General features: G+C 44.3%; 1 protein-coding gene across 1 annotated transcript; it reads right to left on the bottom strand.

Moving 5' to 3' along the window:
- Positions 1-3945: 3945 nt before the first annotated feature.
- LOC148889711 (protein FAM53B-like) lies at positions 3946-10437 on the bottom strand. Its single transcript, XM_089012052.1, has 2 exons — positions 9638-10437; positions 3946-5275 (listed from the first exon to the last, which is right to left on the bottom strand). Exons 1-2 carry the CDS (start codon positions 10391-10393, stop codon positions 4952-4954), a joined length of 1080 nt encoding a protein of 359 aa, XP_088868178.1. The 5' UTR covers positions 10394-10437; the 3' UTR covers positions 3946-4951.
- Positions 10438-11906: the final 1469 nt, after the last annotated feature.

Raw genomic sequence — 11906 nt, 5'->3', positions numbered from 1 at the left:
TATCAAATAGTAGTCTTGGTGCAACACACACAACGATTCACCATCGCATTATTTATATGTTTTCCTTCTAATTTCACCATCAACACGGATCAACACAAAGTTTTCAGACCAAACAAAGTACCCAAACTGCATTGTGTGTCGCTTTCTCGGTCAGGGGCGTTCCAGACGTGACGCCACGTCAGGCATCATCATCATTAACTCGAAAACAAGACTTCCTGAATATGCAGCGTGAGTTTTAAAACGTAAAATATAGCTTTATGCCGTGGAATCTTTGTCAAATACGCTCAGTAGAAGTCATTTGAAGTGATTTTACAAATTATGGACACAACTTGTCCGGAGGCGTCGGTTGTCCATTAAATCACCGAGCATAATCCTCCCGAGAATGTTTTTTTTTATCGCGTTTGTCTTCTGTGCCGACTGAAGTCCTTTGTCAAAACAATTGACGTATTTTCTTTGATTGTTGTCATGCAAATGCGCCCTCGTACTGCTCGCCGCTTAGATTCTCACTCTCAGGGGGTTGGCTGGCACGGAACAAAAGCCGACATTAGGGCACATTTAAAGGATGTAAATCAAACCGCCTACGCCGGGCCAACACGGGAGGGAATGGCATTCACTGGGAGTCACGGTGACAAAGTATCAGGTTGCACTTTGTCAACTTGGTGAAGGGGGAATAGTCAATCAGTGACATGCGACACTGTCGGCCACCTGTCCGATGGCGCTAAGTGTCCAAGAGCGCTTAAGCACCTATTAGGTGCATACGTGGAGATCATGGCGGGACCGGACAGCTGTTCCGGACGGTGACTAAGAAGCTCACAATGTTCCCCTTTGGCAGAATATTTGAATCATACATCCAAGCATTTTCTGTAGCGCTTGTCCTTATTAGAGTCACGGGTAACTGGAGCCTATACCAGCTGACAAAAGTGTTGTTTTTCTCCCGGATTTTCAGCCATTTTGATTGTATCTCCTCTCACGAGCACAAGCTGCTGGTATAATTCATGTCAAATAATTATCATATTTTCCGGTGTATAAGGCGCACTGGAGTATAAGGCACACCCCCGACGAATGGTGTACAGTGATACCTCAGTTTACCAATGCTTTAGCTCACTAACTTTTCACTTTACGAATATTAAATGTGCGAGAATATAAGCTTAGCATACAAACTAGTTTTCGGGAAACACACGCTGGCTGGCGGACTAGTTTTCGGCGGAAGAACACCAAACCACACGGACGAACTGCGCCGCCGTAGCTGCCGGACTACTTTTCCACACCCCCTTTCTCTGAGTGCATACGTAGTTTGTTATCGAGTGGACACTTTTGATTTTTTTGGGACCTAAAAAAGACCCCCACCACAGGCTAGTGTTCAGCAGAAGAGGACACAGAACCAAATTAGGGTCGAGCAGAAGAAGGAGATGATTGAGAAACACAAACAAGGTGTGCGTTTGTGTGACTTAGCGTCCCAGTACCAGTATGCTTAGTTGACCATTGCTACGTGTGGCTAAGGGTGTTTCTGTGTTGTCTAAGCAACGGTCTCAGGCAATAGAAGAGGTTGAAAAACTTCTGTTGATTTGGATTAACGAAAAGTAGCTAGCAGGAGACAGGGAGTTAGGGTATTATCGCCGAGAAAGGCGCTTGAAAATAAAATGTATTATTATTATACATCAACGACCATCCCAAAGGTAAACAAAACGACTTTATTATATAGTACAGTTTATTTCTTTAATTACAATACAACAGCACATATTATATACATAAAATAAGGTACATTTTGTGTAGTTTTTACTGCTTATTTAGGGGAAAATGATGTTTGAGGGGACCTGGGAACGGATTATTTGAATTTTAATGGTTTCCTATGGAAAATTAATGTTTGGAAGACACACTTTTCACCTTACACACACTTTCTGGGAACCAATTAAATTTTTAAGCTAATGTATCACTGTATATAAATATTGGAAAACTTGTATATATTTGTATATCGTATTTACATATTCATTTATATTATACCAGATTAACAACATTTCTATTCATTTTTTTTTCCAACTGAGAACAAATTCAACTAGCATCTCAAGGCGTCACAGGTAGTGACTTCCTCCCATGGACGTATCGTAGTGTGTTTACGCAACACAACCCGTCTCTGAAAACTCCTCAAAAGAACGAACAAAGCTCTCAAGAGCATCACTCCAATGCCTGACAGAAAATGACGGCACGGCTTTGACCTCGGCTCGAGTCCCTGAAGGAAAGTCGCGTTTTTTTTTTTTTTTTTTTGTTTTGCTGACAAAGTGAAAGAGAGTTTGCTTTGAAAACACAGACAATGTTTGCCAGCATGTAATCGAGGCCGTCCAGCCCGCTGTTGATTTGTGTAACGTAGCTTTTCCTGTCTAGGTTGGCTTGCTACAATGCTCCCTATTTATAGTAGTTTTGCCTCAGATATTAGCACTCTAGCTTGCTCGTTTGCTCATTTCCTGCCAGAGAGGAAATGTGTGCGTGTGTGTGCGTGTGTGTGTGTGTGTATGACTTGTCTTCTGAGTAACACTAACATTTTATACCATACGTAATGAGGATATTTTTGACAAGTGAGGACCTTTTGGCCGGTCCTCACAAGTTTTTAATTCTAAAGGTTTGTAGAGGGTCTATACGTGCATCTGTTAATGTTTCAGAGAGGTCCTCACAAATTCACCCAAAATGATTTTTGGTGTGTATTTTCATTTCACTTGGATACACACACAATTTACTCACTGTGTGTGTTTGTGTGTGTGCGTGCGTGGTTAATGAGAAGAAAAAGTTCATACCTCAAAAATATATTTTGACCAAATTCAGCACAGGGGTGAGGACTTTAAATGTGCCCATTCAGAAACGTCACTCCTGCTGTTATTTCAGTTTCAAGTCCACTTTCTTTGTTTTTAAAGAAGTTGAAGTGGGAAATGGGGTGACATTTAGTGTTCAAAACAGTAGTTCTTCTCTAAATTTATCAGCAATCTGGAGTTATCCGGACCTCACAAAACCATTGAAACAGGAATTTGTGTGTGTGTGCAATCTACTGACCTTTAGCCTAACTTGGCGACTGTACGGCAAATTCGAGAATGTCGCTCTACGTGCTATTTTCAATTCCCGAATAAAATTGTGAATGGTAGTGAATGAGTTAAAAGAAACAACAACAAAATGGGAAGGGCCTCGTGATTATCTCCCAAAAACTCTCTTTTAGTTTTACTTTACTAAAACAGTTGAATGACTAGTGCTTACTTACCCGAGCAAGCCGACGTCCCATTGCTGATAATAATTTTCCAGGCCGGCTGACAGTATTTTCTCAAGGTGTCAAGGGGGCGTGTGTTTGTATAAGGCAATACTTGAGATTCACAGATGTCAGGGTTCGTCATTCTCCAAGGCCTGTCGTTGAAGGAAAGGCCGCCGCTGGTCCGGGACATCCTGTTTTTGGGTATAAACATTGTTGTGCAGCCGGATTTTCTTCTTCGTGTCGGAAAAACAATCTGCACACAACCTCGCACCGCCGCGGCGCCTTTTGATGCGGCCGATACATCACTTGAATGCAACTGGAAATAGATGGTTTGAAAGGGGAGTAAAAGAAGCTATTTTCATAAAACAGCAAAACCCTTCACTAAATCGCCATGGCAGGGTGAGATTTAACTTGGATCGTTCCTACAACCGACTTCTTAGGCAACATAGGCTTAGTTATGCTGATGAGGTGATACCAGATCAAATGGGGCAATCGGGCCAGTCCTAGACCCCATACTCAGGCAGGACATTAGAAGTCATCAGTCGGGACAATAGAAGTATTTATCTTTCAATCTGTCCGCGTCATGTTCACGCTAGATTGTCATTCTCGTCTTTATTTCCAACACACCAAAAAAAAAAAAAAAAAAAAAACTGCACGCTAGATTTAACATTTTATACGTTCACTTTCAATTCAAACCAGGAAATAAAACAAGACAATGGTGGCAAAAGGACATTTATTTCCACATTCGAGATCATCCCTCCGAACGCTCTTGTGCTGTATACATACAGCTCCATTAAAAAAAAAACATAGAAATAGAAAAATAAACCTTGATATCAGAACTAGACGTTGAACAATTGAATTCAAATATACAATTTGCATATAAAGAGACGACCAAAAAAAAGGCGGCTGAGGAGAAAGGAAGTGAATGGCTGTGTTTACATGGACTTACGGAACCAGTTTTGTTTCAGGAATACAGGTAACATCCGACTTACGACCGGCTCGATTTACGACCACCCGTACGTACGACCATGACCTCCAGAAGCTATTTTTAAAAGCTTAATTCTCCGCCTGGCACCGTAACGCGCTAGCAGGCCGGCAACGCATACGACAATTTTGGCCGGCCAGCCAGCATCTCACTCTCGCACAGCAATCGACTGCGTGATGGCACCAGAGGGGCGGAGTTTGCGTGTCATGTAGCTTTCTGGTCTCTATTCAACATTCCGAATGGATTTCGACTTACGACCATTTCGACTGACGACCGTTTGGTCGGAACGGAACTCTGTTGTAAGTTGGATGTTGCCTGTATTCTTTTATGATTGGCAGGAGAACATCTGCTTGAAAATGATTCTTGAACGTGTCCGTGTAAATGCAGTCCACGTCTTAAAGCTTATCGAGCCTACATTCAGCAAAGGCAGAGAGACGGATGTGTCCTAGCATACGTCCCCGGGTCCACTCTGGAGTTGTGGGGGGAAAGAGATGCTAAGCTAAGCTAACGTCAGAGAGCTTACCAGGTGGGAAGACAATGGCGGATATCATTGCGTGTGGGTTTGTTTCTTGTTTTTTTAAGACCGCTAACCCCTTTACTGTATGACAAAAACAAGTCGAGTTCAAAATAGTCCCAATGTTCAAGGCAAACACTCTGCGTCCTTTTGCGATAGTCCAACGTCTTTCCTTTTAACCGAGTCACAATGTTCCTTACACCCCTCCTTTCATTAATCTGCTTCAATTCCTCTCGATCTGCTCGAGGTCAAGCTCTCCTCCGAGCTGGAAAATATCCCTGGATAAGGCACGGTCGCCCTTCCAGAGGGCGACTTTCCCCCGCGGCGATCCGGATCTCGAGCCCACGCTACACGCCGAGTCGCTGTCCAGTTCTTCGTCCGACGAATCTTTGTCGTCTTTCATGGCCTCTTGCCGCCGCGGTTCCAGTCCCAGCTCGGACACGGCGGTAAATTCCAATGGCTGGTGGTGCGACGGGGGAAGGCCGGATTGGCAGTTGTCGAAGAAGGAGAATCCGGGGCAACTCAGGCTCTGGAAAGTCTGCAGTTGCTGGAAAAGAAATTAATAATCTAATCAATAAATAAATAAATATGCCGTTAACTCATTCGCCGCCATTTCCGGGAATTGAAAAGCGCAATTTGCAGTGTTCAGCAGAAGAGGACACAGAACAAAATTACGGTCGAGCAGAAGAAGATCATGAATTAGCGTCCCAGTACCATTATGCTAAGTTGACCATTGCTATGTGTAGCTAAGGGTGTTTCTATGTTGTCTAAGCAACGGTCTCAGGCAATAGAAGAGGTTGAAAAACTTCTGTTGATTTGGATTAACGAAAAGCAGCTAGCTGGGGACTGTGTGAGTGAGGGTATTATCGCCGAGAAAGCAGGCAACTACATCGACCATCACGAAGGTAAATAAAACGACTTTATTATACTGTACAGTTTATTTCTTTAATTACAATACAATAGCACATTTATTATACATAAAATAAGGTATATTTGGTGTAGTTTTAAGGCTTATTTAGTAGAAAATTATGTTTTATGAGGGACCTGGGAACGGATTATTCTCATTTTTAATGGTTTCTTATGGGAAATAAATGTTTGGCTGATGAACTTTTCGCCTTTTACACATTTTCTGGGAACCAATGAAGTTTGTAAACTGAGGTATCACTGTACAGTTTATTAACAGGTCAAATGGCTAGCCCATTGACTTCCCAGTGCAGTGCAGTGAGGGGGTTAATAATCTGTAGAGCAGCAGATGTTTGGAGGCACTTTGATGAATAGAAATTCGTTTTTTTTCTTTTCTTTTCTTTTCCCCTTGAGCAAGGAACAACTTCCCCGCGGCTGTGCACCAGGAGTCTCTCGCACACAAAAGCAAATACTTGAGGTGATAACCAGAGTAGTGGGAGGCCTTTGCTGTCTGTCACCAGAATAGGAAAAAAAAGGGGGGGGGGGTTTCTACAACCTCTCTGTGTTCGGTTCCACTTGGTATTACTTGACTACTAATTATCCCAGCAGAGTAGGAGGAGGGTATTTTTCATGAAACCCACAGGGGTCAGCCTGTGATTTTTTTGTCGGGGGTCTGCAAGAAGCAGGGTTATATTCCTGAATCGCTGAGAATTTAAAAACAAACATTTAAATCAATATTTTAGTTACCGTATTTTCCGGTGTATAAGGCGCACCGGAGTAAAAGGCGCACCCCCAATGGATGCTGTATTTTTACATTTTTTCCATATACAGTCATACCTCGGTTTTCGACCACAATCCGTTTCAGAAACCTGTTCGAAAAACGATTTGTTCAAAAACCGAAACAGCACTTTCCATTAAAATCAATGTAAAAAATCTTAATCCGTTCAAAGTCTAGAAAACAACTTTTTAAGTATTTCATCGCATAAACCGGATAAAAATTTAATAACAGAGCAGGTCATGTGTAAAATTCTATAAAAAACAAACTTTTATTTTCACCAATTTTTAACATCTGTACATAAAAATCTATCTATCTTTCTGCCACGAGGTGTGTTTGCACCTATCCCTGCTGTCTTTGGGCAAACACAGGGCACACTAACTTTTCAAACCATCATCCGCTTGCTTTAAAATCATACTATTCAGGAGATCTTAACCAAATACGTCAGCATTTTCACAAAATAAAACAACAATATTAATGCGTCGGTCACAATGAGGAAGACGTGACATATGAGGAAGTGACGTATAAGGAAGCACAGGGTAGTCGAGTGATGCATTCGGATGCACTCAGTTTGGTTGAGAACCAAATTTCGGTTGTATCCCGGGGCATAAAAAATATGACATTTTTGGTTGAAAACCGAATGGGATGAGAAACGAGACGTTCGAAAACCGAGGTTTGACTGTATTGTATAAGGCGCACCGGGCTATAAGGCACACCTTTTATTTATGAAAAATGTTTTTCAAATATAATATCCCAATTTTCCGGTGTATATGGCACACCAGAGTATAACACGCACACCCAATGGATGGTGTATTTTTTTAACATTTTCCATATACTGCATAAGGCGCACCGGGCTATAAGGCGTACTTTCCAGGAATGGTGTATTTTAAAACTTTTTCCATATATAAAGCACACCGGAGTATAAGGCGCACCTCCAAAGAACGGGGTATTTTCAAACTTTTTCCATATACTGTATATGGCGCACCTTGAATTAATGAAAAAAGTTTTCCAAATATTTAAATACCCTATTTTCCGGTGTATAAGGCGTACTCAAAAGCTTTGATTTTCTTCAAAAGACGACCCCGTGCCTTATACGCAGGTGTGCCTTATATGTGAAGTAATATTGAGCCATAACTTATATTTGGAAAATGTTTATAGATTATATACAATTCCCCAATCAACGGCTTCCTATGTGAGAAAAGCCACATGGTCAATTGACTTGTGGACATCGTACAGCAATTTCCTGAATGGGGCATATTACATCGTTGGACATTGTGTTGTTCCAGATGCGTATCCCCCTTCATCAAAGAATGCAGAGCATGAAAAGACTTCCATTTGAGACGCAAAAGGGGCTCATTCACAATCGCTGATTGCTGAGGCCAAGCATAACTTTCAGTTTGGGTCTTGTGGTTTTTCTGTCCATAATCACTTCTTCTCTTCTTTTGCTCTCTCTGGTTTGTTTTTTTCTTAATTTGGCTACCATACCTCTGCGATAAGAGCCAGATTGGGGCAGGAAATGACAAGGATGAGGGTGGGAGAAAATGGAGCGCGAGGAGGGGGCCCAAACGTTTGGATTCGATGAAATGTTAACCCTAGACTGGTTCTTTTCGAGTGACTGAAAATGAGACATGTTCTATAAATAGGCACCACTCCCTCCCTACTTTGGATGGTTTAGTTGTGAAGATCTGCTTGATCAATCAAGAATACAGTGATACCTTGGCTGACGAACTTAATTGGATCCCAGACAGAGTGTGTAAGGCAAAAAGTGTGGATCCCAAAAATTAATTTCCCATAGGAAACCATTAAAATGAGAATAATCAGTTCCCAGGTCCCCGTAAAACATAATTTTCTACTTTGTAATCCTTAAAAATACACAAAATATACATTATGTTACGTATAATAAATGTGCTATGGCATTATAATTAAAGTAATAAACTGTACTATATAATAATGTTGTTTTAGCCAAGCGCAGTTTTTTTTAATTGGTGTTTTGTACCAATTATCAAAAAATGGTAGCAAACAAATCATTCAAGAGACCCGCTGTGGCGAAACCAAAATCCACAGCTTCACACTTTTACAAATTTTCCGTTTTGTTAGTGACAACGCAAAACTGAGATCCAGTTTAGGGCGAGTTTCGCTCATATTGAGTTAGTTTAAGCACGTTCCATAAACACTAGCTAAAAGTGGGCCCCATTTTCCTTCCATGTCCAAAAAAGTTTGGACATGTCTGATTTACTGTCTTCGGTGAACCGAACACATGCTTTTGGGGCGTGGGAAAGCAAGCACAGGAAGAACGTGCAGATTTGAACTCTGACTCCTTCACCTAAACAACGAGTGACTCCAGCCTGTTGCTTAAGGGACAACCAACACCATTTTTTTGGTTCCTAACTGACATCAGAAAAACGTTTTATAGCATCTAAAATAGCCAAAAGGTTGATATTTTTAGTCAAATGCAAAACACCAGTAAAAATGACTGAAAGTGTCCCAAAACTGCCACAAAATGAGCTCAGAACTAGGGGAGATTCAGAAAGTCCCGCCCCCTTGTTCGTGATGTCAAGCCACGATACTCTTTCACAAACTGCCTCGCTCCAGAATCAAAACAATGGCTTCAGATTCGGAGACGATGCTTTCTTGTGACTCATCCAGTTATGAATATGATTCAAATAGTTCTGAAGAGGAAAGCATAAATGTTTGCAATCGATTAAAGAAGTCCTTCCGGGTCATTTTGAGGCATCTGGACTCCAATGTAGCGCCCAGAAAATGCACAAGATGGCGCCAAAGCTCCGTTGGAAATGGGCTGATTTGTCTGCTGGGAATTTGTGTCAACTAGTATCAAATAGTAGTCTTGGTGCAACACGATTCACCATGGCGTTATTTATCAAAGTCAAAGTCAGCTTTCTTGTCAAATATGCTTGATGTGTTTTCCTTCTAGCTTTGCCATCAACACGAAGTTTTCAGACCAAACAACCATTGTGTGTCGCTTTCTCGGTCGGGGGCGTTCCTTCAGTGACGTCACGTACGGACTCGTCACCAACTCGAAAACAAGACTTCCTGAATATTCAGCGCGAGTCTTAAAAGGTAAACTATAGCTATATGCTGTGGAATCTTTGTCAAATACGCTCAGCAGAAGTGATTTTCCAAATTATGGACGCAACTTGTGCGGAGGTGTCGGTTGTAAACCTTTAAATCCAAAGTACTTTGACAACGAGCAAAGGGCCTTTTCCAGCTCACCTGAGTCATCTTTGCCAGATCCAGAGAAGGCCTTTGCTCCTGGACATCCTCTGGCCTCCGCCGCTTCATCCCGATCTTTTTGTCGTTCAGCACGCAGGGCTGCGACCTGCTCCGAGACAGTCCCCCATTGCCGTCGCCTCTCTGGCCGGACCGCCTCCCCAGTTCCGGGGTGGAATCCGGAGAGCTGGCCTCCGAAGCTTCTTCCCTCTGGAGTTCGGGCAGGCTGATCTGCTCGTGGGAGAGGGAGAGCGGTCGCAGGCATTGGCCACCGTAGGGGAATTGCGAGGGAGGCGTGACGGGCGAGGCAGTGAAGTGAGGGAGGGCGGGCAGTCGCTGGTTGAAGAAGGGCAGGTCCAAAGCTCCGTCGGCGGAGATGCTGGTACGAGAAGGAAAACTGAAGCTGGAGCTACGTTGCATGGCTAGGCAATGGCCGCCGGAGAACCCCCCGCCGGCACGGACGCTTCCTCCGCTGTAGCACCTTCGCTTCTCCACCGCCGTCCATACTCGGGAACCCTGAGGTCGCCACGACGACGAGCGAAAGCCGGCAAATTCGTCCGATAAAGACAAAGAGCGACATTGGCGCTTGCTGGGGGGCGCCGCGGGCGCTTGACCCGCCGAGACAGTTGTGTAGTGCGAAGTGGCTGGGGGAGGAGTGGTCAAGGCTGCGTCGCCCAGACTGAGATCTCTGATCAAGCTGGTGATGGCCGTGGCGGTGCCCGGTTCCTTGGCCCAGGGGCGCCTCCCGGGTTCGGGCATTTCATCATCCCAGAGGCTCTCCGGACTGGTACCCGATTGGAAGCTTCGCCCTGGGTTCAGCCATCGGTCTGCCTCTGTAAAGACAACCAAAAAAAAGGCAAACGTGGACTATTAGGGTATGTCTGTGTAAGCTCTCAGTCGGACAGGAGTGGTCCATCGATGAGAAGGTTTCTTGCTTTCAAGATGGCGCCCCCCTGTGTGGCTGCCTCCGCAGCAGCTCTCTCCCTTTCTTGTCTACTTTTTCACTTCTTTACTTTCCCGTTTTTGTTTTGCCTAATCTCGTTCCATAAACCTACGAAGAGGAGATGGGCATCTTTTCTTTTGCTCATCGCCGTTATTTTTTACTTTTTCATCGCTCCTGTGAACGGGGAATCCACGCGCACGCGGAATCCCATTGTTTACAGTCGAGACCAGCTACTAGCGTGGCGGGCTAATAGCGGACTAGCGGCCGCCGCACCAGACATCCCCGATGAATTGAAGAGGAGGAAACGAGGATGTCGGGCCGGGAAAGATCGCCGCAAAAGAACGAGGAAATACCGACACGTTCTCCCGTCCGTCATCATGGGGAACGTGAGATCGCTCCCAAATAAAATGGACGAGCTGGCGGCGCTAACGCGACATCAGAGGGAGTACCGGGAAGCCAGCTTGCTACTCGTCACGGAGACATGGCTTTCGGCAATCACTCCGGACGCCCACGCAGAGTTGGAGGGCTTCCAACTCGTACGAGCGGACAGAAATGAAGGCAGCGGTAAGCAGAAAGGAGGGGGGATTGCTGTATTTGTGAATGACAAATGGTGCAATCCTGGGCACATCACGGTGAAGGAAAAACTTTGCACTCGGGACATCGAGCTGCTAGCCGTTAGCCTCCGGCCGCGTTACCTGCCACGGGAATTCTCACACGTCATAGCCGTGACGACGTACATTCCCCCTACGGCAAATGGCGGCGCTGCCTCCGATGCCCTCATATCTGTTGTAAACAAGCTGCAAACCCAGTCCCCCAACGCCTTGTTTATCATCTCAGGGGACTTCAATCACATTTCCCTGAAATTCTCCCTCCCAACATTCACACAGTATGTAACTTGTGCCACCAGAGACAATAACATATTGGACCTATTTTATTCAAACGCCAAGGATGCATACAAACCCTCCCCCCTCCCCCCTCTCGGAAGAGCAGACCACAATATGGTTTATCTCCAGCCTGTGTACAAACCCCTTGTCCAGAGGCAACCAGCTGTGACCCGCACGATCAAAAGATGGTCCACAGAAGCTGAAGAAGCTCTGCGGGACTGTTTTGATTCAACCAGGTGGGAGCTCTTTACTGAGATTCATGGGGAAGACATTGACTCACTCACCAACACCATCACAGACTACATTAACTTTTGTGAACAAAACACCGTACCCACCAGGACTGTGCGGTGTTTTGCCAACAACAAACCATGGATTAATCCCGACATAAAAGTCCTCCTGAAGGAGAAGAAAAGGGCTTTTGTGTCGGGCAACAGAGAGGAACTGA

The sequence above is a fragment of the Hippocampus bargibanti genome, linkage group LG13, assembly GCF_051943395.1.
Source record: "Hippocampus bargibanti isolate YZ-2025 linkage group LG13, ASM5194339v1, whole genome shotgun sequence".
Classification (NCBI taxonomy): domain Eukaryota; kingdom Metazoa; phylum Chordata; class Actinopteri; order Syngnathiformes; family Syngnathidae; genus Hippocampus; species Hippocampus bargibanti.
Note: the sequence above shows the minus strand (reverse complement) of the source record. Positions and strands in the feature narration are given on the sequence as shown.